At 42.5% G+C, this 26,365-nt stretch overlaps 1 protein-coding gene across 1 annotated transcript in view; it reads right to left on the reverse strand.

Moving 5' to 3' along the window:
- Window positions 1-7,327: 7,327 nt before the first annotated feature.
- Window positions 7,328-26,365, reverse strand: part of bahcc1b (BAH domain and coiled-coil containing 1b) — a 70,867-nt gene continuing 51,829 nt past the window's right edge. Inside the window, exons 12-28 of the mRNA XM_059325286.1 lie at window positions 25,935-26,101; window positions 24,831-24,967; window positions 24,450-24,554; window positions 21,808-21,880; window positions 21,473-21,659; window positions 20,700-20,867; window positions 19,523-19,693; window positions 18,918-19,159; window positions 16,872-17,037; window positions 16,537-16,654; window positions 15,966-16,041; window positions 15,681-15,789; window positions 15,469-15,585; window positions 15,230-15,361; window positions 13,156-14,588; window positions 11,485-11,721; window positions 7,328-9,929 (exon numbers count right to left, since the gene is read on the reverse strand). Coding sequence (XP_059181269.1) covers window positions 9,720-9,929; window positions 11,485-11,721; window positions 13,156-14,588; window positions 15,230-15,361; window positions 15,469-15,585; window positions 15,681-15,789; window positions 15,966-16,041; window positions 16,537-16,654; window positions 16,872-17,037; window positions 18,918-19,159; window positions 19,523-19,693; window positions 20,700-20,867; window positions 21,473-21,659; window positions 21,808-21,880; window positions 24,450-24,554; window positions 24,831-24,967; window positions 25,935-26,101 — 3,848 coding nt within the window. The 3' untranslated portion in view covers window positions 7,328-9,719. The remainder of the gene's footprint in view (window positions 9,930-11,484; window positions 11,722-13,155; window positions 14,589-15,229; window positions 15,362-15,468; window positions 15,586-15,680; window positions 15,790-15,965; window positions 16,042-16,536; window positions 16,655-16,871; window positions 17,038-18,917; window positions 19,160-19,522; window positions 19,694-20,699; window positions 20,868-21,472; window positions 21,660-21,807; window positions 21,881-24,449; window positions 24,555-24,830; window positions 24,968-25,934; window positions 26,102-26,365) is intronic.

The following is a 26,365-nucleotide window of genomic DNA, read 5'->3' on the forward strand; positions in this document are numbered from 1 at the left end:
GCATTGTACCATACCGTCGTGGTGAAGAAGGAGCTGAGCCTGAAGGCAAAGCTCTCGATTTACCGGTCCATCTATGTTCCAACCCTCATCTATGGTCATGAGCTTTGGGTAGTGACCGATAGAACGCGGATACAAGCGGCTGAAATGAGCTTCCTCCGTAGGGTGGCTGGGCTCAGCCTTAGAGATAGGGGGAGGAGCTCAGACATCCGGAGGGAACTCGGAGTAGAGCCGCTGCTGCTTCGCGTTGAAAGGAGCCAGTTGAGGTGGTTTGGGCATCTGGTAAGGATGCCTCCCCGGCCCGGAATAGATGGATAGATCAAATTGGTCTCTAGGCTTGGCTCTGTTTCTGGGTACTTCTGGGCTACCTCCATCAGGGGCTGACTCTCTAGGGGAAAGAGTTTAACCCCACATGAAACAACAGATTTTTTTATTTCGGTTTAAGATACAACGTGTTGATGAGTGAGCTTCAGAGATCCTGGTAGGTAGATTTTGGTACCTGGAAAGAGCAAGGTGAGCAGTTTCTCACTGCTTCCAGTATTAATGCTAAGCTAACACTCTCATAGCTGTAGCTTAATATTTTTATTTAGATATGAGAGTGGTATTGTTCTAATCATGTGACTATTTGGAACATATATTATTTTCCAAAAAAATTTTTCACTATTCCTCTAAGCATCAAAGCAGACTTTTCCTTTAGAATACAGATCATTTCTGTCTTCAGTGAAGCACTTGTTTACAGCAATATTTAGCAATCAGTCCTGTGCTCTTATTGCTGTCAGTGTAAAAAGTTACAGTTAAATAAGTTGTGGTGCAGTATTCATTTAATGTGGAATATGTTTGAGAAAATCTGATGAAATATAGGGAAATGCAATCTGACTGTCTGCCCGTTAACATCACGAATGTTGCGTCAAATCACATTTAGAGTGGTGATAGAAGCATGTGAGGAGATAAATCCTCAAACACTGTCACCCTGTTCAGGTTTCACATTAATTTACTGTACGTATTACATCCAGACAGGTGTACTGTTACAGGTATTTTGATGACCCCCGCAGTGTAGCTGACAACTCATCAGGATGGAAAGAACATACAGGAATGTATGAGGTATATGTGTGTGTGTGTGTGTGTGTGTGTGTGTGTGTGTGTGTTTGTGTGTGTGTGTGTCTGTGCGGGTTTGCACCAGTTGTTTCAAATAAATATACTGTACATATCTTTTCTCCTGCTGTCGCTGGGGAAGAGCTGGCAAGCTTGGCAATCAAGTGCCTCACACACATATAAATTCCACCCTGCATCCAGATCGTATCATAAATATCACACACACATTCCCACACAGCGGCTATCTGGTGTCCGTGGCTCGGGTTGCTGTGTCCACTAAGACTTTACAGGATGTTTGACCTATTCTGAACGTCGCAGCAGGCAGCCTCGAGCCAGCCAAGACTCCTCTACTATTCCAAATATCAAATACTGGCATCAGTGATAACCACTAGAATTGCTCCATGTAACGTACAACCTGATGTGTGTGTGTGTGTGCGTGTGTTGCCTGCATTAAGGAGAGGAAATCATGGTGGTTTTTCTGCAGATTCGTGTTAGAATCTTGTGGATTAGGAGGTTACGGAGGGAATTTGACCCTAGATGACCCCAAGCCAGCGTAACGGCTATAAAAGACTCCTCATCTCTTCCTCTTTCTCCCTGTCTTTTTTTCTCTTTCTAAGCACAAACAGGTAGATGAAAAAAACTGTTTCCAAATATATAGTATTTAAAATATGTTTAGAACTACAAAGACCTTTTTTTAAATGAATATTCTCACATTTGCTAATATTAAAGTTAATTGGAATGTTTTACTATGATTTATTATAAACAATTTTAAAAGATATATAATTATATAATATTGTATATGATATCGTAAATATAATTTAAAAAAATGTATTTGTTATCGTATTTCCTTCTTGCATTCACATTTAAGACATTAAATAAAATACTGGTAATTAGTTTGTAAAGGGATTTTACTTTACATTTTTACATTATTTTTGTGAATCAAAGTTTTTGTTAACTTAATTAAAACAAAGACATAAAACATACCATAAGAAGACAAACTTAGCTTCCAAATAAAAAATTTAAAATATGATAGAAATTTTAAAGAAATAAATGTCAATTTTAAATAAACTACTAGTTTTTTTTAATCTCACCCAAATGTTTGTGCTCCATGTGTCTGACACAGTTGGTGTACAAATAATAATGTATGACATGTATGTCTTAAAATAATAAATTGGATAATCAATTTCTTAATGATCATTTTATGTTAGATCCACTACCAATAGTCTAAGCTCTTGCATATTTTAAAATCTTTGAACACTGATGTAAAACTCTTTGAGTACGCCATGAATCCTGATATTTACAGCTTATGTCTTAAATTAGTGAAACAGCTGAAAATCTTAATTTAACATCTACATATGGCCACTTATCTGTGAGAAATACAGCCGACTACATCAACCTTTTTTTTTAGTATTCTGCGCAACGGGCCAGAAAGTGAAACAAGTCATAAAATTGTGGGGAAATAGAAAGAACAGTGGAGGTTTGTTGGTGTTGTAATGTAGGAGAACATGGACATGACTTCCACACTGCCAAGAATCCATGATTTATGTAAGCCTACCATCTGTTGCCACAGAATACGTTGCACAACTACCAATGAGTCAGATTGGCTATACGGACATCTACAATGTCACACACACACACACACACACACACACACACACACACACACACACACACACACACACACACACACACACAGCAATAGTAAGATGGATTCCGGTGGCGAGCTCACAGGGGCTCATATGAACGATGGATGAGGTGAGAGAGAAGACCGCTGATCTCCTTACTCCCGCTTTGAGTGACCTGAGTATACCCCAACCCTCGCACACACACACACACACACACACACACACACAAACCTAGATGTACAAACGATATACATACTCACATGCTGCATCCCGCTGCAGCTGACAGCCATTCATTCACTTCAGTGACATGCTCAGGCTATATCTAAATGGAGGGCTTTCTCTGGATTGGAAACCCCCCCCCAACACGCACAATCTCACTCTCTCTTTCCCATACACACACACAAATACACACACACATACACCGTCTCTCCCAGGTACACATCTTGTCATTTTTCAGTTCACCAATTTTTACTGTTTCCCTGGGTTGGGGAGTAACAGAATGCAAGTAACAGTTACATATTTAAAATACAAAATATAAGTAATTGTATTCAGTCGGTTACAGTTTACATTTGTGGTTAAATTTGTTTTCTGCAATTACCAATGACAATGGTAGAGAGAGAGAGGAGATGGACATCCAGGACACTGTCAATTATGCATTTTTGGCATACACTTACATCATTTTGTTGCTGTGACGTCTTCTATAGGTTTCTGAAGAGCCAAAATAACTCCTAGTGTGGTGGCTCCGGCTGTCACCGTCTTGGCAATGCCTGAATTCTCCTTACTAAAAAGATCACCAGCCTGTCACTGAAATTGTAAATGCCCTTAACCCTCTCGAGTCATAGATTACGTCACGTGATCAAATCACATGACTTCTTCATGAGATCATGAAGTAAAATTAAATTTAAAAAAAAAAAAAAATTATATATATATATATATATATATATATACATATATACAAAACTAGATGTTGATGTTATCTTAATTATTCTTCTTATATGTGAAATCTTTTTTCACATTTGCAACATTTAAAATTTTTCATTGAGCATGATTGTGTTTTTATAGTAAAAAAGAAACATACTTTTCTAAATCTGATTTTATGTTTTTTTGGGGTGTTTTTGTGTTCAACATGGTATAGTAAACATTTTTAAGTGGTATATACAGTCAGAATGCAAAGCAAAACTTAATAATATCATAATATCAATCATAATATTACTTAAACAGTGAGCTATGTACCTAAAAAAAAGGATATGGGATGCAATATTGCAAAACCTGTTGTTTTAGGCTTAACCCATAAGAACCCATGGTGACACGGGTGTAACAAACATTTTAAATGTTCTAGCATCTCCCATATACAGCTTCTTCTTTTTTACATTGACATTAAATCCCTAAGCAACACATACTCAACACCCTGGTGTGGTGGTCATGTGACTGTGACAAGAAGTGATGAATTTCAAAAAGCTTATTTTTTTGTTACGAGGCTAAATTTAAACCCATTTAACAATTTGAATCTGTTAATAGGGTGTCCTGTATTGCATTAAACCTGTTTTGACCATATTTCCTGAACAAATTAATATAAAACCAAGATACAAAAATATTGCTGTGACGTATACGTCACATCGGGCTTTTAACCTAAAAATCGTCATGGAAAACCTGATGTGAGGTATTCGTCAGAATAACAAAAATGGTAACAGGCCACTCAATTATTTTCACTTTTTTTAAAACAATTTTGAATTAATATATGCTCTGCTGTTCAATTTCAACTATTACCCTGATCTCCTCCTACAGTGCAGTTGAGCCTTAGAACAAAGCTCAATGCTCAATAATTTTCCTATAATGATAACTGGGTCTGGGTTCTTATGGCTTAAACCCCATGAGTCTTGAAGCAGTTGGAACAGACGCCGTTGCAGACCGGTGTTATGGATTAACAAGTGACCCTGTTATCTGGTGACTTTCAGCTGAATGCATCTGTGATTGCCGTAGTTACAACAGCTATTGGAAACAGCGTTTACTCTTTTACAAATAAAGGGACCGAATAGATCGTCTACAAATTCGTCTGGCACATTTTGACTCAAGTCTAGACTCCTGAATATTATTCAGCTTTTATTCAGCTCAAAATTACATTCTCCCCATCTCTTCAATGAACTTTAGCATAAGCAACGGGCAGTGTTCTAACTTGTATTGTTAGCTAACAGTTAGGTAGTTGACGTTAGCTAACAGTTAGCTAGTTTGTATCTTAGATAGTTACCTATATCAATACTGTTTGAATTAATTCCAAACATTTTGGACATTTTTATTATTACAATTGCTTATTATTATTGCTGAATCATTCCTAAAGATTAAATTACCCTTAGTAGCCCTGGGTGATTGTCAGGAAAAATATAGCCGTGTTAGCACCAGAATAAAAGCCTTTTAAAATGAATAAATAAGACATTAACTAGTAAGCAGTATATTCTGGAGCCTACCTGATATGAAGCTGTCACTACACAGTCAGAATCCATGGCTTGTGAGGTTGTGTTGGTCAGTTTTGTTCTATTGCTTATAGCTGTTTTTTGCTGCAGTAATTCATTTTGCCGTCTCTCTTGCACTTGTCCCAGTTTTTAGGTCGTTCAGCGACCATGTTCACTCTGTACTGTAAAGATACAGCAGGCGAAGAAAGTGCTCGCCGTCCCTTATGAAGCCAGGGCTTTCCTCCCGCCAATATGGCGGTGTTTTGATTGTAATGATGATTGCTGACTTCTTCTAAATTCTAAATCCTTATTCCATGACATCATCTATGGGAGCTCTATAGGGTCATCCCCAAAAGCAAGAAATTAAAGATTGACTGAAAATGGGCTCAGCAAGACTCTTTTAAAGTGTTCCAGAAATAATCCAAAGTTCTTAGAATACTTTACTTGAGGAATGTAATGGAATATGTTACAAATTATATTTTATGGCATGTATTCATTGATTTGTAGTACAATACCCTCCTAACACTGCACACATGCATACACACACCTCACAATCTATAGTGTCCAGATTCCTTTAGACTGGTGACATGCTTCAGAAGTGGTATCTGCTCCCATCCGCCTATCCCCACCTGAAAACTAAAGAAATACGATTTTAAAAAGACTGACACACCTTACTCTGACACCTTGACCCCTAACACACACACACACACACACACACACACACACACACACACACAAATCAGCTTGCGGCATGTTTGCTCTTACAATGTGAAAGCCCTCTCTCATTAACCCAGAGGGCACCCCTAGCCTCCCATTGTGCCCCTATCTCCCACAGCATTCTGGGTAAAGTAGTTTAACAATGTCAACCAGATAAGCCCAATGCAAACCTGCTGATAAGCAGTCAAAGACTGCACTTAATGTCTGTGTGTTTTGAAGGCGTTGGTTGATGAGGGGCCAATGAGGATGATGTAAAAGACCAACAGTGAGCAGAATGGGTGCACATATATATATGTGTGTGTGTGTGTGTGTGTGTGTGTGTGTGTGTGTGTGTGTGTGTGTGTGGTCAAACTGGCAAGTGTACTGTTTCATATCTTTGTAATAACAAGTTAAACTGCTGAAACAGCGAAACGCAGAACACAAAAGGAATGCAAACATGCCGCTGGACAAAGAGCCTGAATGTGTGTATGATTTCAAACTATGGCCAAGGACCATTAGCAAAGTTAATCAGAAAAAAAAGTGAGTCAACTATTCCTGTATTGACAAGCAGAGCAGAGTGAGATACGCTGGCCAAAAAGAAAAAAGAATAAAGAGCAGAGGAGGGGCCGACATTAAAAACGCAGCTCAGTAAAATAAAGTTTACAGCCGACGTTCAAGGCAAAGCTGCACTCAAAGCCTTCTTCTCAGTCTGCCACGAGGCAACCACACTGTAATTCGAGGTCAAAGGTAAAACCTCCATCCAGACTGTAATGTTGCAATAAGCCGCGTCACAAAGGCTCCGGTTTCAGCGCGATAAAAGGTGTGAATATTTCACAGGAAGTCTCAAATAAAATGCAGTAAATTTGCGCACTTTGTCCCAGGAACTCCACACTCTGCAGGGGATATAATCTCAACTGTTCTTCCCAGCTCTCGCATTACACATACGCACATAGAAGTGAGCAGAAAACCAATGGAAGTACAGGTGTGCATGCAGCCTGTGTGGATTTATATTAGTGTTTATACAAGGCTAGCACACTGTTTGATCAGCACATGTGAGCTGCATTTCACACACATGTATGTACGCACACAAAGTGAGGGTTTGAAATCTTGGCAGGTTGAAAGCCGATATCCTCTCTTTGTTCTCTTAATGGTCCTGTTCCGTTTTTATTATTCTGAATACCTGACCCACCTGTACAGCCAGAGGAGACTTTATCTGCCCGTCTCTCTCATGAAACACGGCGAGATACAGTTCCCTTTTCTCTCCCCATTCTTCCCTGTCTATCGGCTACAGCTACAGTTTCAAATTGCTTCCTCCTCTCGTGTTTTTCCTTTTTTTCTCCTCCCTTCTCAGTCTTCCATGCTTTCTTCTGTGATCCATTTTCCTACAGCAGACAAATGATCAGCATTGATGAACACAAGGCGGTATTCAGAGCACTCACGCCCAGCAGAAAGACAAAAAAAGAATTTTTTTTGTAAGAATCTTTTTTAATGAAACACAAAAAGGCAATAAAATTAAGATAAATAATCTTTTCCTTTTTTTACATGAGGAAATATTTTAGTCATATTTCCAAAGAATGACTGAAATTACATAATATATTTTAGTAGGCTATCTCAACCATACAAAGCAGTTTTCCAGTGGGTCTATAAAAAAAACAATGATGTCGCTTCTGTCAAAATGTGATGGTTACAACTGAATCCAGTGTTTCTTAAAGAAAATACAGCTTTAAAAGAGAAAAAAAATCTATTAAAGACCCATAAAAGTAATATTTTAAAATTGAGTTTCACATTTGATTCCTTTTAAAGCTTTTGCTTTGCAGTGTAACAGCAACATTGTTGTTAAAAGTCAGTCAATGTCCTAAAAAAAGAAAAGAAAAGAAAAAAGAAAAGAAAAGAAAAAAGGCAATCATTTTCTCCCCCCCTGTACATCCTATACACTGACAACAAACAGTCATCACAGGCTTGCATAAACAGTAAGACAATGGTAAACGAGGAAAACAAGCAAACATAAAACATACACACAGACATTTTTGGCAAAGCAGGAATAAAAGTGACAAGAAGCATAATTTGTGATTTGATCCTTATTTAGTTTTTTTTCTTCCTCTCAACATTGTCCCATTGATTGGCTCTGATTGTCCTTCACAGTCACGTGATGCCATTCTGGTTGCCATAGTGACCTCAAGTGCATCAGCTGGGCAGCGTGCCGACAACAACGTTTCTCGGATGCTGTCATAGCAACGCTGGATGAACACGAGCAGACAACGAGAGGAACTCTACTTAAAATACCTCTGTGATTGCAGGGGTCCCGGATTCAGATTTGATTGAACTTTTTTAAATGTCTTTTCCATAAAAATGTTTTCTTCTAATGCGGTGAAGCGTAAACTCACAGGTGCTTTGGTATGTTTCTTTTTGATGCCAGATAAATATCTACATTTTATATAGGAATACAGGCTAAAATAGATAAAGAAGATTCTTTTAGGATCTGAGAACAGCAGAAACTCAGTTTCTTTTCCAGTATTTGTTAAAAAAAAAAAAAAAAAGAAGCTCCGAACAGGAAATGCACATTCTAAACCCAACAGAAAGACAAAAACATTTTGAACACGTTTAAAAAGAGCCTTTTTTTCTGATTTCCTTATAAAAAATTTCCCAAACACCCTTTTCTACATATTCTTTGCCTAAAGCAGGGCTTACAACCACAAAGTCTTCACATCAGTTGTACAGTTTGACCCCGAGTCCAAACCTCCGATCCTGTTCAGTGCATTGAGAGAGAAGGAAACTAACCCGACCTCCTCCCTCTGTCAGACCCTCCCCCGAACCCACCCTCAAACACCCTAAAAAAATCTAAATAAAATAATCTTCTCTGCAAAAGAAAAACAACAAAAAAACAAGAACAAATATATATGTATACTATTTACAACATGTTCTATAATACAAGATGCTGTACAACACGCGCCCATGCACACCACCATGCACGCACATTTCAAATAAAACAATCCAACTACCTGTACATGTGTCTTCACACCCCAATAGTAGGATGCGAGAGAGAGGTATTGACGTGTATGGCTTGACAGGAGAAGAATTTGTGTTTCAGCTACATGGGCTGAAAACCTCACGTTAAGTACTGGACAGATTAATATTCAGAGTGTTAGGGACGTACCGACGGTGTGGCATGACGTCATCCCCTGCTCAATGAACGCGCGCATGACCACACGTACAGTACAAACACGCGCTAAAGCACTATTTACTTAGAGCTCATTAAATGCCAAACAGGGTCATTGCAGCCACTCTGGAAACACACATACACACACTTTCACACAAAGTCCGAACTACAGTGTTTTTTGGTCCTGTTGGGGGATCTCCCAATCACGTTGTCAAACTACCAGTATAAGACCATTAAAACCCTCCAAACCAGTGTGGTTTACAGTAAGTCTCTCCTCATCATAAAGTCTCTCTGAGTCTTTTTTTCAGAAAGCCAAGTCCCCCGCTCCGTAGCATATCCAAGTGACTGTACTCCAAAGTGCTCATGTCCTTGGTTCCTGTTCCTTTGTTGTAGTAATCTGGTCGCAGTGACGAGATACTCTGTTATTTCAGCCACAGGGAAGGCTGTAGGAGCCTCAGTCCACATCTGATAAAGAGGCTAAATCTGACATGGATCAGACATTTCCCCAGAACAAACCAGGCTCCTTTAAGTGCCAGTACTGTCGGGCTTTATCCAGTGGGCTAGCTCCTTCTCTTACAAGGGACAGATCAATACGCAGAGACAAAACTCTTTGCCTCGCTTTCCCATCTGTCCCCCCTCCCAGCTCCGTATTGAAAGCTGGAAGCAGTCGACTTCAATATTTGGATTTCTCTCTAGCTGCTGGTGCTAGGACACAATGGCCATGCCGTCCGCGCTGATCAGCTGGCCCGTGGTTGGTTCGTAGGTTCCGGCCAGGTAGAAGAGGTCGTTTGTGGCGCTGCCGGGCTTGCGTTCACGCATCAGGTGATCATATTCGGTTCTGCTGACCACCTGGCAGCGATGGGAGATGGTCTGCACGTCATTCTCGTCCTCATGGCTCGACTGATACAAAGCATTCTGGGAGAGAGACAGGGAGGATGGTTATTAAATCAAATTAAATACATAATGTGTAGCTTGTTTGCAATCTCACAACCATTATGCAAAATGGAGTGCAGGAAGTTATCCATCTATATACTGTGCAATCTTGAAATAGAGGAAAGTGACCACGCAACAAGGTTGAATGAACTTGCATGCAGCAGGTAACGTCAGATAACTCATATTGGACGTGATTCATAAAAAAATTAAGAATAGCAAGATGTGAACAATTTGGCCAGTGTGGAAGCGACCTTTAGAGCAAATTGCGGATTAGGGACTAAGGAATACGTTTTAACTATTTTGTATGCAGGTATGTCCAGCAGTCAGAACCAAAGCAATATTAAAAGACTTCTTGTTTTTGGCCAGTTGAGTAAATGTGCCTGAGGAGTATTGTCTTTTCATATTGTTTCAACGCAAATATAAACATGAATGCACCGCTAGCTTTAGCAACTTTTTTTTAAATTTTTTACACAAACCATTCCCAGATTCCCATTCTGATGAATGCTGTTAGTAACTTGGGTTGTGGCCAAAAAACACAGAGCAGTTGTCCCAGCACATTGTAATTGCGTGGCAATACAAACTCAAGATACAATTCTGCTCAGAGACGGAGGTTTTTGGTCTTTGATCCCCATCTTTCAAGACTCAAAAGTCCTTCTTTATCCCCATTTGATCGATTGTTGTAAACAGCACAAACCCTTGACATTTGTGCAGCGTTTATAGTTGTTGCCTCAGAACCTCCATCCATCGCCCTCCATCTGGAAAACGTGTTGATGCATGACGTCAAATGCAACAAAGCTATTCAACCATCAAAATGTTGATTTTTTTTTACAAGGAAAGTGGTAGGATTGTTGTTTTTGTTTGGCAAAATCTTCGGTGCTGCTTTCACTCTACACTTCCCACACATAGTCTCTTTTGTCATGTCTTTTAGAGTGGGTTTTCTCATGATGAAGTTTCTGCAAGTGGGAATCTTTTATGTTTGCTCTGCCGTGGTGGATGTTGCTGCTCATGCTAACTACCCTTCTCTTTTTCTATTTATTCCAAACAAACTACTTTTCCTGTTGCAAGAAATGCAAAATGTAGTGGTGGACGAAGTAGTCAGATCTTTTACTTAAGAAAATTAGCAATACCATAAAGTAAAATACTCTTATCTATATTATTTTACATAATTTATTTGATGTTTCAAATGCAGACTTGAATGCAGAAGAAGTATAAAGTAGCATAACAAGGAAATATTTGAGAAGTGTGAGTACCAGAAAATTATACTTGAGTAAATGTACTTGGATTCATTCCACCACTGGTGAAATGCATGACCTCCTGTGAGATTTTTCTTGTAAAGGACCCACCATACACCGACAATTTAGAACTGCAAATGGTTTCAAACTGTTTCATGAACTAAGTGGATGTTCAACCATTCATATCAGATGGGAACAGGGAATAAAAAGAGGCAAAGAGGTAATATATTTATATGAAAATGTCACGGACTGTTACTTTGACCACCAGCATTTTAGAAATTCTACTTGCACTCCCTGGCCTTTACCTTGCCGTCGCGGTGTCGCCTCCCGAGGCGAGTCTCCTCCGGGTGGTAGAACCACTTGACCCTGACCACCATGCTGGAGCTCCACGACTCCCACAGGCTCTCCACTCTGCCCACGTAGGGCAGCTGGGGCCGGCCAGGTGACAGGAACACGGCGCAGTCCCCGACACGCACCGTCTCCTTGCCCCTCACGATGGCCTTGTAGAAAAGCTTGCGGGCTTTACCCTTCAGACCTCGCCTCTGTCGGGGAAAGAGAGCAGAAATTGCAGTCAATTTTTTCAGTGCGGAGCGTTTATTTCACCACCAGCCTCAATTCAGGAATCAATTAAGATTTTTTCTTTTTTTTTGGCAAAACCCAGTCTACCACAGTTAAAAAATAGCCAAAAAATGTCTAACACCAATTATAACACACTTATCCTACTGAGTTGTGGGAGTATGTTTGCTGCCACACCAGTAATGCACCCTCAACCAACTTTGTAGAATTATTATCAGTGACCATAACCTGAGTAACACACCCACATTTCCGCTCCATCTTTTCATTTGGCGGGGCATGTACACAACTCGGGCGACAGATGCAGTCATGTTTACAAAGCAAACAGCGCAGCAGAATGGAAGCTGAGAGTGCCGGCGGTTACTCAATCGGTTTTGTTCTGTTATCTCAGGATCGTGACTTAATAATCAGGATAACACATTCAGAGAATAAAGCCTTATAGTGTTGCCAATGTGTACAAAGATTGACGTGTAATAAGCACTGCAAAGAGAGATCATATTTGATCATGGCATTTACTGTATGTAATCAAGGTATGGCACAGCAGAAACTGCATCAACAATCAGTAACCTATTTTAGTTGTGAGGTGAAGTGGGTTACTGATACCAAAGACAACGGTTCTGAAACCATTTAACAAAGATAATAATCATGAGAAAACACTGTCTGATGAGGTCAGGATTTCAGTGCAGTGGGATTTAATTATAAGAAATCATAAAAGCTTCAAGTTCAGCAGAACAGTTACTTAAAATAAAACCCTTTAAATAATGTCTTTGGTATGTAAAAACCTATATTAACCCTCTGAATCCAACAACCGGCTAGCAGGTTTAAAAGGCATGTTTTCTTTTTCTTTTTAATGCTCAAATTACAACATTTATCATAGCTAGAAACTGTAACAGAAATAGAAACAGAAATTGAACATATTTTCACATTTCAATCCTTGAATAATTCAGGTGTGAACATCATTTCCTTCCATCAGTTAGAGTAACCAAATCAAAGCTTAAATTAGTGACATTGCATCAAAATCACTTTATTTATATTTTTAATGTCTCATTTAAATTTTTGCCCCCAAAAATAAAGCAAAAACAAATGAAGCATTTGCATTAACCAGCTCCTGTAAAACATTAAAATCTGCACTGCTCAGTGCGACTGGGAGCAGCCACAATTCAGTTAAAGTTCGACTGAACTGCAGGCTGCTAACACAGAGCTGAGGGGAGAGGACAGGAGAGGTTGTTAAATGTTAATAGTTTGATTTTTATAGCATGAGGAAGCCAGTTTTTTTTCACTTGTAGGTTCTTGGAAAAATGCTGCAGATATAGATTCAATTATTTAGCTTTTTTTCTAAAATAATCATCAAAGAAATTCAACCTGCAGTTCAGAGGGTTAAAATACAATCCAACATGTCCTACCTGTGTGGGGTTGCCAGACCATTTCCAGAGCTGGCGTCCAGGCAGAAGAGGAGCCATGTTAGACAGAGGCTCAGGTGAAGACATCCGCTGCCTCTTAGCTGTTGTCGGGTCCTGGGATGCATGTTTCGGCTGCTGGCTCACAGGACTGCTTTGTCTCTGCTGGTGGCTGCTGGAAATTCCTTCTTTCCTCTTCAGCTGGGTTTTAGCGGTGCTGCTGTTAGCCGCCAAACTTCCTTTTGACATGAACTCCTTCCGGTCTTCTGTTCTGTCAGCCTTCACCTTTGACCCCGAGACGGCCATGCTGGCTTTGGCTACATAGCCGTGAGCTGGGGCTGTGGCAGAGGGAGAGGAGCTGGAGGTGGTAGGGTCAGGACTAAGGAGGTCAGAGGTCATGTTCTGCCTATGCTTGTGTTTGTCCTGCTGGAGCAGTGCGCGGCGCAGCAGCACGGAGGAAGACTCCTCATCGGAAGAGTAGGAGGAGTCGTTGTCCGAGGAGCAGACGGACGAGGAGGAGATGGAACCGGAGGAGGAAGAGGAGGAGGAAGATGAGGAGAAGCAGGCGGAGAGACGGGAGAGAAAACGGCCACCACGGTGCGACGTGCCTGCTGCACTTCTTCTAGGTGCTTCGGCATCCTGACCATCATCCTCATCATCCTCATCCAGCTCAGAGTAAGAGCTGGGGCAGTCGCTTGGGTAGTCCAAACTGTAATCCCCCAGACCTGCTGACAGAAGATCCTTTCTCAGAGGTGGAGCTCCTTTTACCAGAGGCTCAGGCCGGGTCCCGGCAGCCTCTCCTTCCCCTCCTCCCTTCTTGCCATCCTTCACCAGCAGGGAGGGGTGGATGTACCGCAGCGGCGCTCCTGCAGTGGCGAGACTCTTGCTTCCTTTCCCTCCACTCCCCCCGAGTCGAAGCAGGGCTTTGCCATTCTTTGTTTTAGGAGAGGTCACTCCTTCATGGTCAAGCTTCACTAGAAATTGTTTCCTGTCTCGATCGTTCACTGACTTCCTGCTTCCAGCTGCCATGGTGACAGCCGAGGGGCTAGCAGAGGACAAAGTGTCCCGGAGCCCCATGGAAGCAACGGTGGAAACCGGTCGCCCCGCTCCAGAGCTCACACTGCTTCTGAAGCTAGAGTAGCTGTTGGCGATGCTACTGAAGGAGTCACCTTCAAAAGGGGAGCCAAAGATGCCTTTGATAGGCATCGGGGGTGCGAGAAGGTGGGAGGCGGGCCGATGGAACAGCCCTAAGTCTCGCTCTCGTATCCTCCTCTGGGTCTTCCGAGACGTCCCGTTGAAGAGGAAGAAGTCAACTGGCGGTCTCTTCCTGGGCGCAGACCAGTTCAACAAGGACGTGTTGCCTTTGGTTACAGTGTCTGTTACTGATGTCGGTGTGCTGGCAGTCTTAGGCACTGAGTGGACTTTCTTCGGTCTGCCAACTGAAAAGGGAGCCCGCAAGAGAGAGGAGTTATAATCAATATGAAGTGACAGGTCTTAAGAGCAGACTGAGATAATTGTGGAGCTAAGAGCTTTGGAGGAACTTAATATCTTTTATCTCTTTGATCTCCACCTAGCCAGGTAAGTTTCGACATATCCATTACTCAAACTACAACAAACCTGGTAAACCTGTCTCTCCCTCCAGCTTTATTGTCATCCAGAGTTTGCGATGAGTTACATGTGTGTTGCATAACAACACAATGATGACATGTCATAAAACCATGATTAATATGGTCATATGGAGGTTTATTAATAGGCGGCAAACAAGGAATCTTAATTTACGAGTCTTTTGGTTTGTAGTCTTCACTTGGTGCACTCAGAGGCATCTAATAAGCGGTTGACAGTTGGACTGTAAATGAGGCCTTGTTTGCGGAATTTAGTATGGCCTGAAGGGTAGTGTGTCTGTGAATGTATTCACTACTGAAACCAGTACATCTCCGTCAACGTAACATATATATATGTGTGAGTGATGTTCAGTCCCTGAGCTGATCCCTCAAACTGTCTCATGGGTGAAAAATGACCTTCTAAATGGGAAAAGCTTTACAAAATGTTTATGTGTTGCATGTGTTCCCTTCTCCCTCACCTGGTCTTTTTTCTTGAGGTCTCCCAGCTGGCTCCTCATTGGCTGGTTTATCTGCGTCTTTCCTCTCCTGGGTGGAGCTACGGCGACCACGGCAACCAGGTGAGATCAGAAGTGCTGGAGAAGGTTCCGCACCTAAAAAAAAGAAGAGTTCTTAAATGGTGGAGTTGCTTTCTGTCTTTTGTTTTATATATTTATTCTTTCTTTCTTTCCTTTTTTCTTTCTTTTAAAGCCATACTCACAGCAGATTTGGTATCCTGGGGGTAAAAGCCTGATGTTTGGGAGGGAGATCCTTCCTCTGTCTCCATCATCAAACTCCACCATCACACTCCCCTCCTTCTCCTCCTCACCTGGACCTCCTAAAGCACAACACACAGAGCGTAGGACATGAGTTACTGCTGGGAACATGCCAGTGTATGTGTGCAGAGTGAGGCTGTCTGTGCGTCTCGCTCACCTCGATGGACGTATCCGGGGTAAAGACAGCGAGAGCGTTCACTCCAGTAGGCGCACACTCTCGTCCCTGCAGTCAGTATGGCCTCGCTCTGAGGCCGCACATCTAACACCTGGAAAAATCAGGGAAATTACGTGTATGAGGCATGTGGAGTTTTACTTAAAGAGGAAAAATATGTATATTTCATTTTAGGGTGAACTGTTCCTTTAAAGCTACCCAGTGCCACACAGCTACCATAAAAACTGTGAAATGTAAAAGAGGCCTTGGAGCCTAAAAACTTTAACTCACAGCTTCCTGTAGTAGTTGCTCCAGCGAGTAGATCCGGGGGCGGTTACCTCGTTCTCCTTCGATAACAACACTGAATCTAAGAGGAAAAAAATGACAGAAATGAATGAAAAATAAAATCACATTCAGCACATTTTTTTCACTGTTTGATGTCAAGGTTGTCTTCTTCAAAATAGGGTTTTTGTAACGAGTGCTCAGTTTTTTCACTGGCAGCTGGGTTGGCTGCCACTGCTGTGTGTCTTGGCTTTGTAGTAGTCTAGACTTCTTGTTTGTCAAGATTCACACAGCTGTCATGCATTTAACTAAGCTAAGTTTTCAGCTCTTTTGTAAATTAGAGAAGACTCTTGTTACAATCTGTCTTTTTAGGACTTAACTCCAGGGTTTTCCCCCAGGAAATTGTTTAGTAAGTTGATCATCCAGCCAGATTTTGATGCTTCCCGTACTGGGATAAATAGAATAAACAATGGTCATAGTCTCTCTGCTTGCTCCTTCCCCTGGAAGGTTAAAGTTTTATTTTGTGAATGAATATTCAGTTTGTATCTGTGGTGAGACAGCAGGGCAGTAGGGGCCTTACATGTCAGGCAGGTCCAGAGTTTGGACGCAGGCAGCATACAGCAGCTCATCCTCCTTGGAGATCAGGATCTTCAGGCCGTCCACCAACATCTCTTTACTCAGCACACAGTTTGGCAGGGCTGCGGAGGGAGGGCGTGGTGGAAAGATGGATGGAGAAGAGAAAGGGTGAGATATAGATAATTTGTGAGTGTGTTGAATAATTGCTATGTGAACAGGAGGGACAAAAAGCAAGAGACAGAAGTGTGTATGCACGTGTGAGTGTGAAAAGGCGCCAACATGCTTTTAAAACTTTCATGTGTATGTAATTATACACGATGTGTCACTGCTTATGCCCACCAGGGATTCTGCAAGGCATGTTGGGAGGGAGGTGGATCAGCTTCATATCCTCCTCCTCTTCCTCTTCTTCCTCCTCGCCCTCGGAGAAGCTGCTTTCCTCATCCAACCGAAAGCCTTCGTCGGCTGCGAAGCTCTGCAGGAGCCGGCTCACTGCGTGGCCCTTGGCCTGGACGGGAAACAGGATGTGACGTCAGCAAGGAGAAAGCAGGATGTGCTATCACTTCATTAAAATAATCGACAGTAAACAGGATCTTCAGGTGAATGAATTGAGTCTTTTCCGCTGTGATGTGGCTGATGTGGTGAAGTGAAAGTGTGAGTGAAAAGCAACCGCAGGCACGAACACCTCTTGTAATGTGATACTTCAATTAAGCCTGCAAAAAAATGTTCTCACTCGCCACCTTTAACTCAAAGGTCAGAGGTCACAGTCAGTGACTGCAGCTCTTGAACCGGTAGGCACTGTATAGCTCAAGGACACTTCAGAAGGTTGGACTAATATTTAAGCTTATACCCTAATTTACATTCTTACCATCTCACACACACGCACTGAAACACACACCAGATACTATCCATCTCGAGACCGGTTTAGGCTAGTCTATCCAAAGATGAATGATGATGGAAAGTCAGCTCACCAAACAGGTTTCTGCTTGTTTTTAGGCTTTCCAAAGAAAAGACCATAATGTTCAACGCAAGAGCGAGTGTGTGTGTGTGTTGTCTCTTGGAGTTTTCCACATCAGGAGACCATATATTTTAGTGACAGAAGTTTCGTCACCAGAGGGCATGGGTGATTATTTCTCTTTAGTCCTGGTGGTGTGTTTGTGGGTGTGTGCAGGCATGCATGGGTGTGTGTAGCGTTATGGCCAATGATTATCTTTATACTTCAATGTTTGGTTTGGAGTTATGTGTTTTTGGACATTCCCTCACAATGAGTCAAAGACTGAGGCAACCTCGGGGCATCTCTCATTAAAATGAATGCGGCTGACTCTCCAACAGCTGCCTGCGTGAATACAACGGGCCAGTGGTGTGTCATGCAAACACACACCTATATCAAGACCAAATGGTATCTATTACAAAGTGACTGACTTACAGCTGATGTTAAGCATCTCCCTGTAAGGGAGTCAAAGTTATTGGGAAGTTCTGTCAGTTGTAAACCACAGGATTTTTAAACTTCCTGGCAGGGTGCGGCTCACTTCAACAAGGAAGGAGTGAGGGCTTTCCTGAGAATCCCTCCTTGCTTCTCTTCTTCTCAACCTTTATTTGCGTGCAGCAGAAGGCCAAAGGGAGTGACCTTCTCTGACTCATCTTCTTTTACTGACTGTCCCAGTCTGTCGGAACCCAACCTAACCCATCCTGACCACCGTAGGGCTCTTTATGTAAGAACTAGCAGGTCCATTTTAAGCAATTTCAAGATTAATGTAATTATGTTCCTTACAGCTCTATGACAGCATAATTTATTGTGATACTCATTATATAATCTTCCTGTCACACCTCTAAAATTGGAAATTGCATCTCGTATTTCACCTCGCAGCTCTCTTTCCCATGCACCTCTCTGTGACTGAAGAAATCTACACAAAAAGTCCACAGATTCTCTTCATCTTAAATGGATGTTGAACTTTAGAGGAACATTTTAACTGTATGGCTTCCCTGCACATCATTTTCCTTTTATAATTTAGCTCTTATTGACATAAAATGTGCTGTGTATGTTTTTACAACCTAAAAGTGAAATTTTCCTGCAGCAAAGAATCAAATGATCAACAGGTGTCATGCACTGGAATTGTACCAAGTTTTAAAGTTGCAAGTTTTAAAAAGTTCAAGAAGCTTCATGGGGAACAGAAACTCTGTAATTTAATGCTGTCTCCTGATTATTTACACAGAAGTGCACGGATTAAGCAGCTGAAGAGGGAAATGCAAGATGCAAATGCCAGTTTTGTGTCATAAATCACTGCTGTCAGGGAGTAATTTGCTTGGTTGAATAGTTGTCACTGGCAAAAGTAAAATATTGCTGTGTCACTGTAAGGTTACAAGTCACCACCCAACACTGGTCCTCACCTTTCCCAGAATACCCTGTCCCAATGAACTCCTCATGGCTTCCTTGCTGGCCCTGTTTGCTTCTGTCAGGGCTCCATGGTTCCCTCGGGCGTCCCCAAAGCTGCAGCCCACTGACGACACACCCCAGCTGGACAGAGATGCTCTTTTAGTCCCCTGGTGGTCTGGATGTCCCCTCTCTGTGTTGGCAAGGCTTGGCCTTCTGGGCACTCTCTTCTGATCTGCGTTGGGCATGTTCCCCGTGCCTGAGGGTGAAGGAGACATCATGGAAATTAGAGATGGCAAATAAACCACAGAAATGTCAATATCTGATATTAGATTAGATGTAGCCAGTGATTTTGTTTAATATGAGGTAAGGAATGTAGGTTTTCCTGGACTTGGAAACCACAAAAAAGTTATCTGACACCATAAAACAGTTAATACTGAAATCATCCTTGTTTTGAGCTGAACCACCAAACTATTCTTTGAAACCATTTAAAGCTCAAATGAATGTAGATTTCTCTTAACCCAAAGAGAGCAATGTTATCCTTCACTTCAAGTCAAAAACTGAAAGTCACAAAGTCACAGGGTGACAGCAGCATGTATAAAGACGTGTATTAAGGTCTCACCGGGAGGCCCTGGTCTCTTACTCTTGGCTTTCTGGTTTGCTTGGAGCTTGGAGGACTGCGATGAAAAAGGCACAATCCCGGCAGGGTTTGCAGGAGCTTCTTTAGAGGATGAGCTAATCTTGGTGTCACCTGCTCTATCTTCGCTGTCGTAGCTGCCGTCCTCCTCCTCCTCTGTGGAATCACAGCATCAATATGATCAGAAAGAGTCAGAAAGCTTCACGTGAACCAAATGTAAACACTGTAAACTAAAGCCAGGAACTGACTTAATCAGGTGCATTGATGGCAGTCTCTTTTGGTCTAACCCTAATCCAAACCCTTCCCGGGCAGGTGGTTTTTAAGAGGTTTAAGTGGGACTTTTTTTCACATGTATTAACTCCAAACTGCACAATAATGTGCTTCTTGTTCCTTAACTACAGTGATGGGAAGCAAATATTGACACACATGCGTATGCAGCGCACACACAAACACACACACAATTTGTTATTGGCAGCTGTGTGTCGCTGACTGCGGGGGTCGTGTCGGGTGTCGACACATCTCTGACACACTTGTCACTTACATGGCGTTCTCGTCAACACTTTGCCTCAGCCACACACAAACACAGACGCACACATACACATTCAACCACTACTTCTCTGTACCAACAGGGCCACGGGGTCAGTTAGATTCTAGGGTTTTCCTGAAGTCTTTGATAGCTCACATGAGACGGTCCTCTCCTGCAAGGCATTCATTTAGAAGTCAGGAGCAGTGTGATTGTTTCTCCTCAACTCAAGCCTCTGAGGAGGGCATTTTCACGAGGTTGGGGAGGTGAAGAAGAGAGGGGAAGACCTGGGTGTGAGATTCTGAACGGAGCCAGAGTGGGCTCACGTTACCGTATGGCGTTGAGGGCAGGGGTGGCTGTGTTGCATGCCTGTGGCAAGTCGTTAACGGTTTTAACGGTGTGACAGACGAGCTGGGAAGTGAGAGGAGGGCCCCCCTTGATGACGGCAGACATCTCACTCTCAGACGCTTCACATGCACACACACAAACACACACACACACACACACACACATGCACTCTCATAGTGAAATCTCACAATGTCTGGTTGGTGTTCTTTGACTCATATGTGTAATAGCCTGTGAACTCTGCTGGCCGGCTACGAGACTACATGCTTGTGTGTGACCCGTACTGTAACTCACCGCGCTCTGAGCTCTCGCTGTCACTCTTCTCTTCCCTAACTTCCTGTTTCTCAGAGGTCCGGCCGTCCTTTTGGTGAGCTGCGTTCATGTTGACGCCAATCAGCACTTTGGGCTTTCGACCCCTTTTCCTCTTGACAGTCGGACCTGCCGCCCAGTCCTGCTGCATGTCTAATGGATCAAAAGCAGGAGAGGGGGTTCAGTTTTTGAATGCCACTTAATGGACAACAAGTGTCTGTACATAAAATGGGCAGACTATGAGACAATGGGACCCTGAGCGCAAACATGCAAATAACAAGGCCACACCACCTCTCCAATTTTGTGTGTCTTTGTGGTTCTAGTGCCTATTTTCATAATGGTTGTGAGTCTCTTCATGGTCTCTTTGTGTTTCTTTGCATCTGTTTTGCATCTCTTTGTTGTTGGTTTGGTCTCTTTCTAGTCATTTTGAGTCCTTTTGTAGTCATTTTGTGTCTCTTAACAAAATTTTAAGTTATACTCTAGTTAAACTCTAGTTAAAGAGTTGTTTTGCCCCTTTTTTTAGATGTTCTGAGTCTCATTTGTTACATCTCTTTGTAATAGTTGTGGTCTCTTTGTAATAATTTTGTGTCCCTCTTTTGTAGTTTTATCTTTCTTTGTGATCTTTTTGAGTTTCTTCCTGATTAAAATGTGTCTCCTCTGTTGAATTTTTGCCGGTGTAGGCCGGGGGGGGCCACTGGGCATGTGCCAGTTATACCCCCTCAGTAATCTATCCATATATATGCTCCATCAGTACCCACCTTTTCTTCCTTGTTTGCAGTGACTCTTGGAGGCATCGCCCTCAAGAGGGGTCCCTCTGCAGTGTAGCATGCCTGCTGATGGTGCACCACGCTGAGCTGCAGCCTTCTGCTTCAGCTGGGTCACCCGCCTGGCCAGCCTTGAGCTCAGGGCGCTGGGTCGACCTCTGTGCTTACAGCGAGCTTTCATCTATAGACGGGGAGCGGAACAGCTAATTATTGACTCATTTCTTTCCGCTAATTGAAATATCCAGGAAAGAAAAAAACATTAGCAGCAGGAAGTGGTTGTCAGTGTGTGTGTGCTGGTGAACCAGGAGAGAACGGAGAGAGAGACCAACCTGTGCAGAGCTGAGACTGTTGAAGCTGGACATTTTCTTCCTGGCTTTTTCCTCCAGTAAATTCAGTCCAGCTCTGGAAAACATAAAAACACAGTAGAGACACACTTAAAAGAGAATTCATCATACATAAAACAGATCACAGAATCAATCTGATCGCATATTTTTTTCCCTTTAAAGGATGATTTTCTCTGCCTTTCTGCTCTCCTCTTTCTAGTTTCGCCTCCATCTCTGCCGGGTTCATTCATTGTCTCACTCTCTCCCCCTCTCTTCTTCTCCGTCTCATAACTTTGATGAGGTAAGAAACGGGCTCTGCCGCCCGTCTGCGCAGTTTGACAGCAAACACAGAAATATTCAGCAGCCGTGCGAATATGAAACTCTGCTGAATCACCACATGAAAGGATAAGAATTATCTGGTGTGAAGGAGAGTGGGGAAGAGACAGAGGGAGGAGGAGAAGAGTTGAGGGGGAAGGGAAAGAGACAGAGAGAGAGATGAAGCAGTCTCGGGGGAGTCTGTCCGTTGACCGGAGCTTCAGGGCTCGATCGATAAACACTAACCTCTATTGAACACTACTCCTCCCTTCCTCTCTCTCTCTCTCTTTCTCTCTCTCTCTTGGTCATTCCTTCATTGTATGCATGCTCTCTCACACCACAGGCAGCCAGCACACACACTCACACACACAGCTCACACACTCTGTTAGCAGCTGGTGTCTGAGGCAGGTGAATCCTATATTCCCACAGAGGGAAGGTTTAGCTTTCAGCATCTCCGCTCCCAGGAGAGGAGAGGAGAGGAGAGGAGAGGAGAGGAGAGGAGAGGAGAGGAGAGGAGAGGAGAGGAGAGGAGAGGAGAGGAGAGGAGAGGAGAGGAGAGGAGAGGAGAGGAGGAGTAAAAAAAAGGGAAAGAAAAAGACAGGTCTATCTGAAAATTATCCAAAAATGTGGAATGACCCTTTCCTCCACCCATCCAAAACACATCCGTCTGTTGACACCCTCACACTCCCACCCCTGACTGTTCACCTCTGACCCCTCTGAGCTTCTAAGCCCCAAAGTTCAACTCATGTCACATCCTCGCCAACGGTACGATCAGTGTACATGTGCATCCTGTAAAGTATATGGCAAAAAGCTATACATTGCCTCTGTGCAAAGGGATAATTTTCCAAGATTTGTTGTTAAAACCTTGATTGAGTTGCACACAGCCTTGACCTTGACTGCATCCAACACCTTTGGGATGAATTGGAATACTGACTGTCAGTTGGGCCTCAAGGCGTCAGCATGCTTCAAACGCAGTTCTTTTTGGATCATATACAGCGGCTGAAACCACTCCCCCCCCGTACCTTACAGACGCTGGAATTGCAAGGGCTGCATCTGATAAATGTAACAGTGACCAGCCAGAAGAGCAATGGTGAGAAAAGAGACCGAGTTTAAACTTCTCTCCTTATTATACTGAAGTTGAACCATCCATGGTGGAAAAAGCTAAGTGAGGCTTTATCGTCTTCAGGTAATTAGTTAACTGGGCATTTTCACTGTCTTGGTCAGCATTAGCTTGGCATTTTTGCTAGTCATCACTCAGAGAGGGTAAATTATATAAAAGACAACCTACCAATATCGGTTTAAATGTAACCAACCCTGGTGTTCAATTAAACAATCACATATAGATCCTCAGATGTCCACATACTTCTGGCCTTCTAGAGTACCTGTGTGTATCGAGAGTGATCGTCTGCAGTGTTTGGAAATGTTACTATGCCTCTTTATCTCTCATACTCTCGCTGTTTTGTTTCAACCCACAACTCTCTTGAGAAGATGAAAGCGTAAACAAATGATACATCGCTTGTTAATAACAACAGAAATGCTGCTTAGGCACGTAGCGACCAGCGCTACTAATTAAACAAGTTCTGTGTGTGCGTGTATGTGTGTGTCTGTTGCACCGGCGTGTATGACTAAAGCCTTTCATTGTCATTTTCATTAGCGCTTTCTAATCATGGTAACCGTGACAAACCCTGAGTTTCTCTAATCATTTTATCAAGGCGAGGGGTGCACATGCTAACAGAGGTGGGGCAGCATGAGAAAACACATTTATCATTATGAGTGTTGAATGCTGGCTGTGTGTGAGTGTGTGTTTCCAGCTATGTGTGGGAATGTGTGTCAGCGTCAAAGTGTGCGTGTCGAAGGTGTTAAATAATGTGTGGTTGTGTGTTGCAGCGGGTGGGGGTGGTGTTGAGTCGTTTATCACTGTAATAACTGTACATCAGGACTTTGTCCGGCTGTATTAATATATGCTTGAGGTTCACGTGGAATCAGGACATAATCAATGCAAGTGATAAATATGATTAAAAGTGATTAATGATGATTAATGAAGGTCTCATCTCCATTACCTTCTCTCATTTAAAATCACACCCAGCCTACAGCTCCCATCATATAACCCACTGTGTGCGTGTGTGTGTGTGAGCGCGTGTGTGTGCGAGCAGCTCCTTCCAGTGCCCAATCAAGCAAATCATCAGCTATAGAGCATTTGAATCAATTCAGCTGAAGAAGAACTTCTTGAAAATCAACCGTGCCTTTCACTAAAAACACAAACAGAAATCAGGATGAATGAGCTGGGCTTGCCAATCACACTGATTATACTGACGCAATATCAGAGCACTGACCTGAGTCTCTTGGAGCTCTCTGCAGCAGCTGGGCCGGGGGTGGACTTGCGCTTGCGGGGGCGGCCGGGCCCCCGGCGGGCAGGGCTACGAGACGTCTCCTCTTTCCTGTAGAGGGAAAGACAAGAAGGAGAGGAGAGGTAGGGAGATCAAAGATGCAGTCCGGACAGCGGGAGAAATCAGGAGGAAACTTGTATCGGCTACAGGTCAAACTGCATTAGGTATGATCAGGCTGCAAGTCCTGATAAATCAGGAGGATGCAGCATGACAGCAGAATTGTGAATGTTGGAATGCACGACTCAATCGAGACAAAAAAGAAACGTGTGTGTGTGTGTGTGTGTGTGTGTGTGTGTGTGTGTGTGTGTGTGTGTTGTCTCTGCTCACTGGTGGTCGTGTTTCCTCTGTAGCTTGGCCAGTTCTCTCTGTTTCTCTTTGTAGCGGCGCTGTAGCTCAGCCAGCTGGACACGCATGGCCAGCTCCTCCCCTCCCATCGTCTCCATGGAGCCCTTTACTGGGCACACCTGACGCACACACACACACACACACACACACACACACACACAAAGCAAAGGAATTTCAATGCTGAACACAAACTGAGCTCAACACCCATTGGAAATGTGAAGTAGGCAGCCTGTGTGTGTTTCGGCTGCTTGATGATTGGATGTATTTTCCTGTAACCTTTCATGTATGTATGTTGACCATTTATGCTTAAAGGCAAGGATCTACCTGGTGCTGCAAGTAAAAACATTTGACCTAACCTTTAATAGGATTCATACAGCTTTAAAGAGTAAAATTCAAGCACTTTCAAGGTACTTAAATCAAATATATCGAGACCCTCGAAGCCTTTATCATCACATAGAAATTGTAATTATAAATGCAATTGTTAAAAATAAAATTTACTGAATTTCTTTATACCCACAGCAATCAATGTATATTGTCACTTTGTTTATTTCATCAGCTGTTCATAATAACTTTAGTTGTATGTTTTGATCCTGATTATTTAATATTTATATTTATTACATTTCCAGAGTAAGTGATCAACAAGGGATACATTAAAAGTAGACAATAGAAAAGAACTGTCCTTTTTAAAACAAATATGATGACAGGATTGTTTTGTTTCAAATATTAAAAGATTTTTGGTTTGCATGAGTGATTGTGTAGACGAAACACCAGATCATGTTGAAAATCTTAAACTTTTCAAGGAGTGAATTCTAACTCAAGGATAGTTCTAACCTCACTTATTATAAAATCTGTAAAAAATATTTCTTCCTAGTTTAAATCACATTTTGTCAAAATATAATGAAATACCTTTTATTCATTTGAACAAAACTGAAAGATTCAACAATGTAAAAAAATAAGATTATATGTATTTGTGAAAATCATGGATTGTCACAGTGCATTTGGATGATTTTAATGCCCAAATTTGCATAATTCAGCATGAATGATTTATGTTTGCATACATAAACACAAAAAACAGCAAAGCCTCACCGGCTCGTGGCGAGGTGTCCAGCTGCACTTCCTGCGCAGGTTGAGCCTCTTCCTGATTGGACACTGCTGATCCGCCCCTACACTCACATCCCCTCCCCCCATCTCCAGGGCACGGGCAGCCGCCAGCGTCGCCAGACTGTGGAGGTCGAAGGTCAGCATGTCCTCACCTGCACGGAGACGGATTGTTTCGGTTTAGATTGATACATCACACGGCGCCTGACACAGCGTTATAAAGCATGCTGTGCGCTGAACGGATTTATTTCTGGAACGATGAAACCGTGCCTTGAAAAGTGGTTATATTTATGATATTAGCTGTGTAGTTTATTTGATGTACACTGGTGTTCCTGCTTAATCGTACACACAAATGACACACACATACACACACACACACACGAGGGGGTGCGGAAGAGAACGATCTCTACATCTGTCAC

Source organism: Centropristis striata, chromosome 21, assembly GCF_030273125.1.
Source record: "Centropristis striata isolate RG_2023a ecotype Rhode Island chromosome 21, C.striata_1.0, whole genome shotgun sequence".
Lineage (NCBI taxonomy): Eukaryota > Metazoa > Chordata > Actinopteri > Perciformes > Serranidae > Centropristis > Centropristis striata.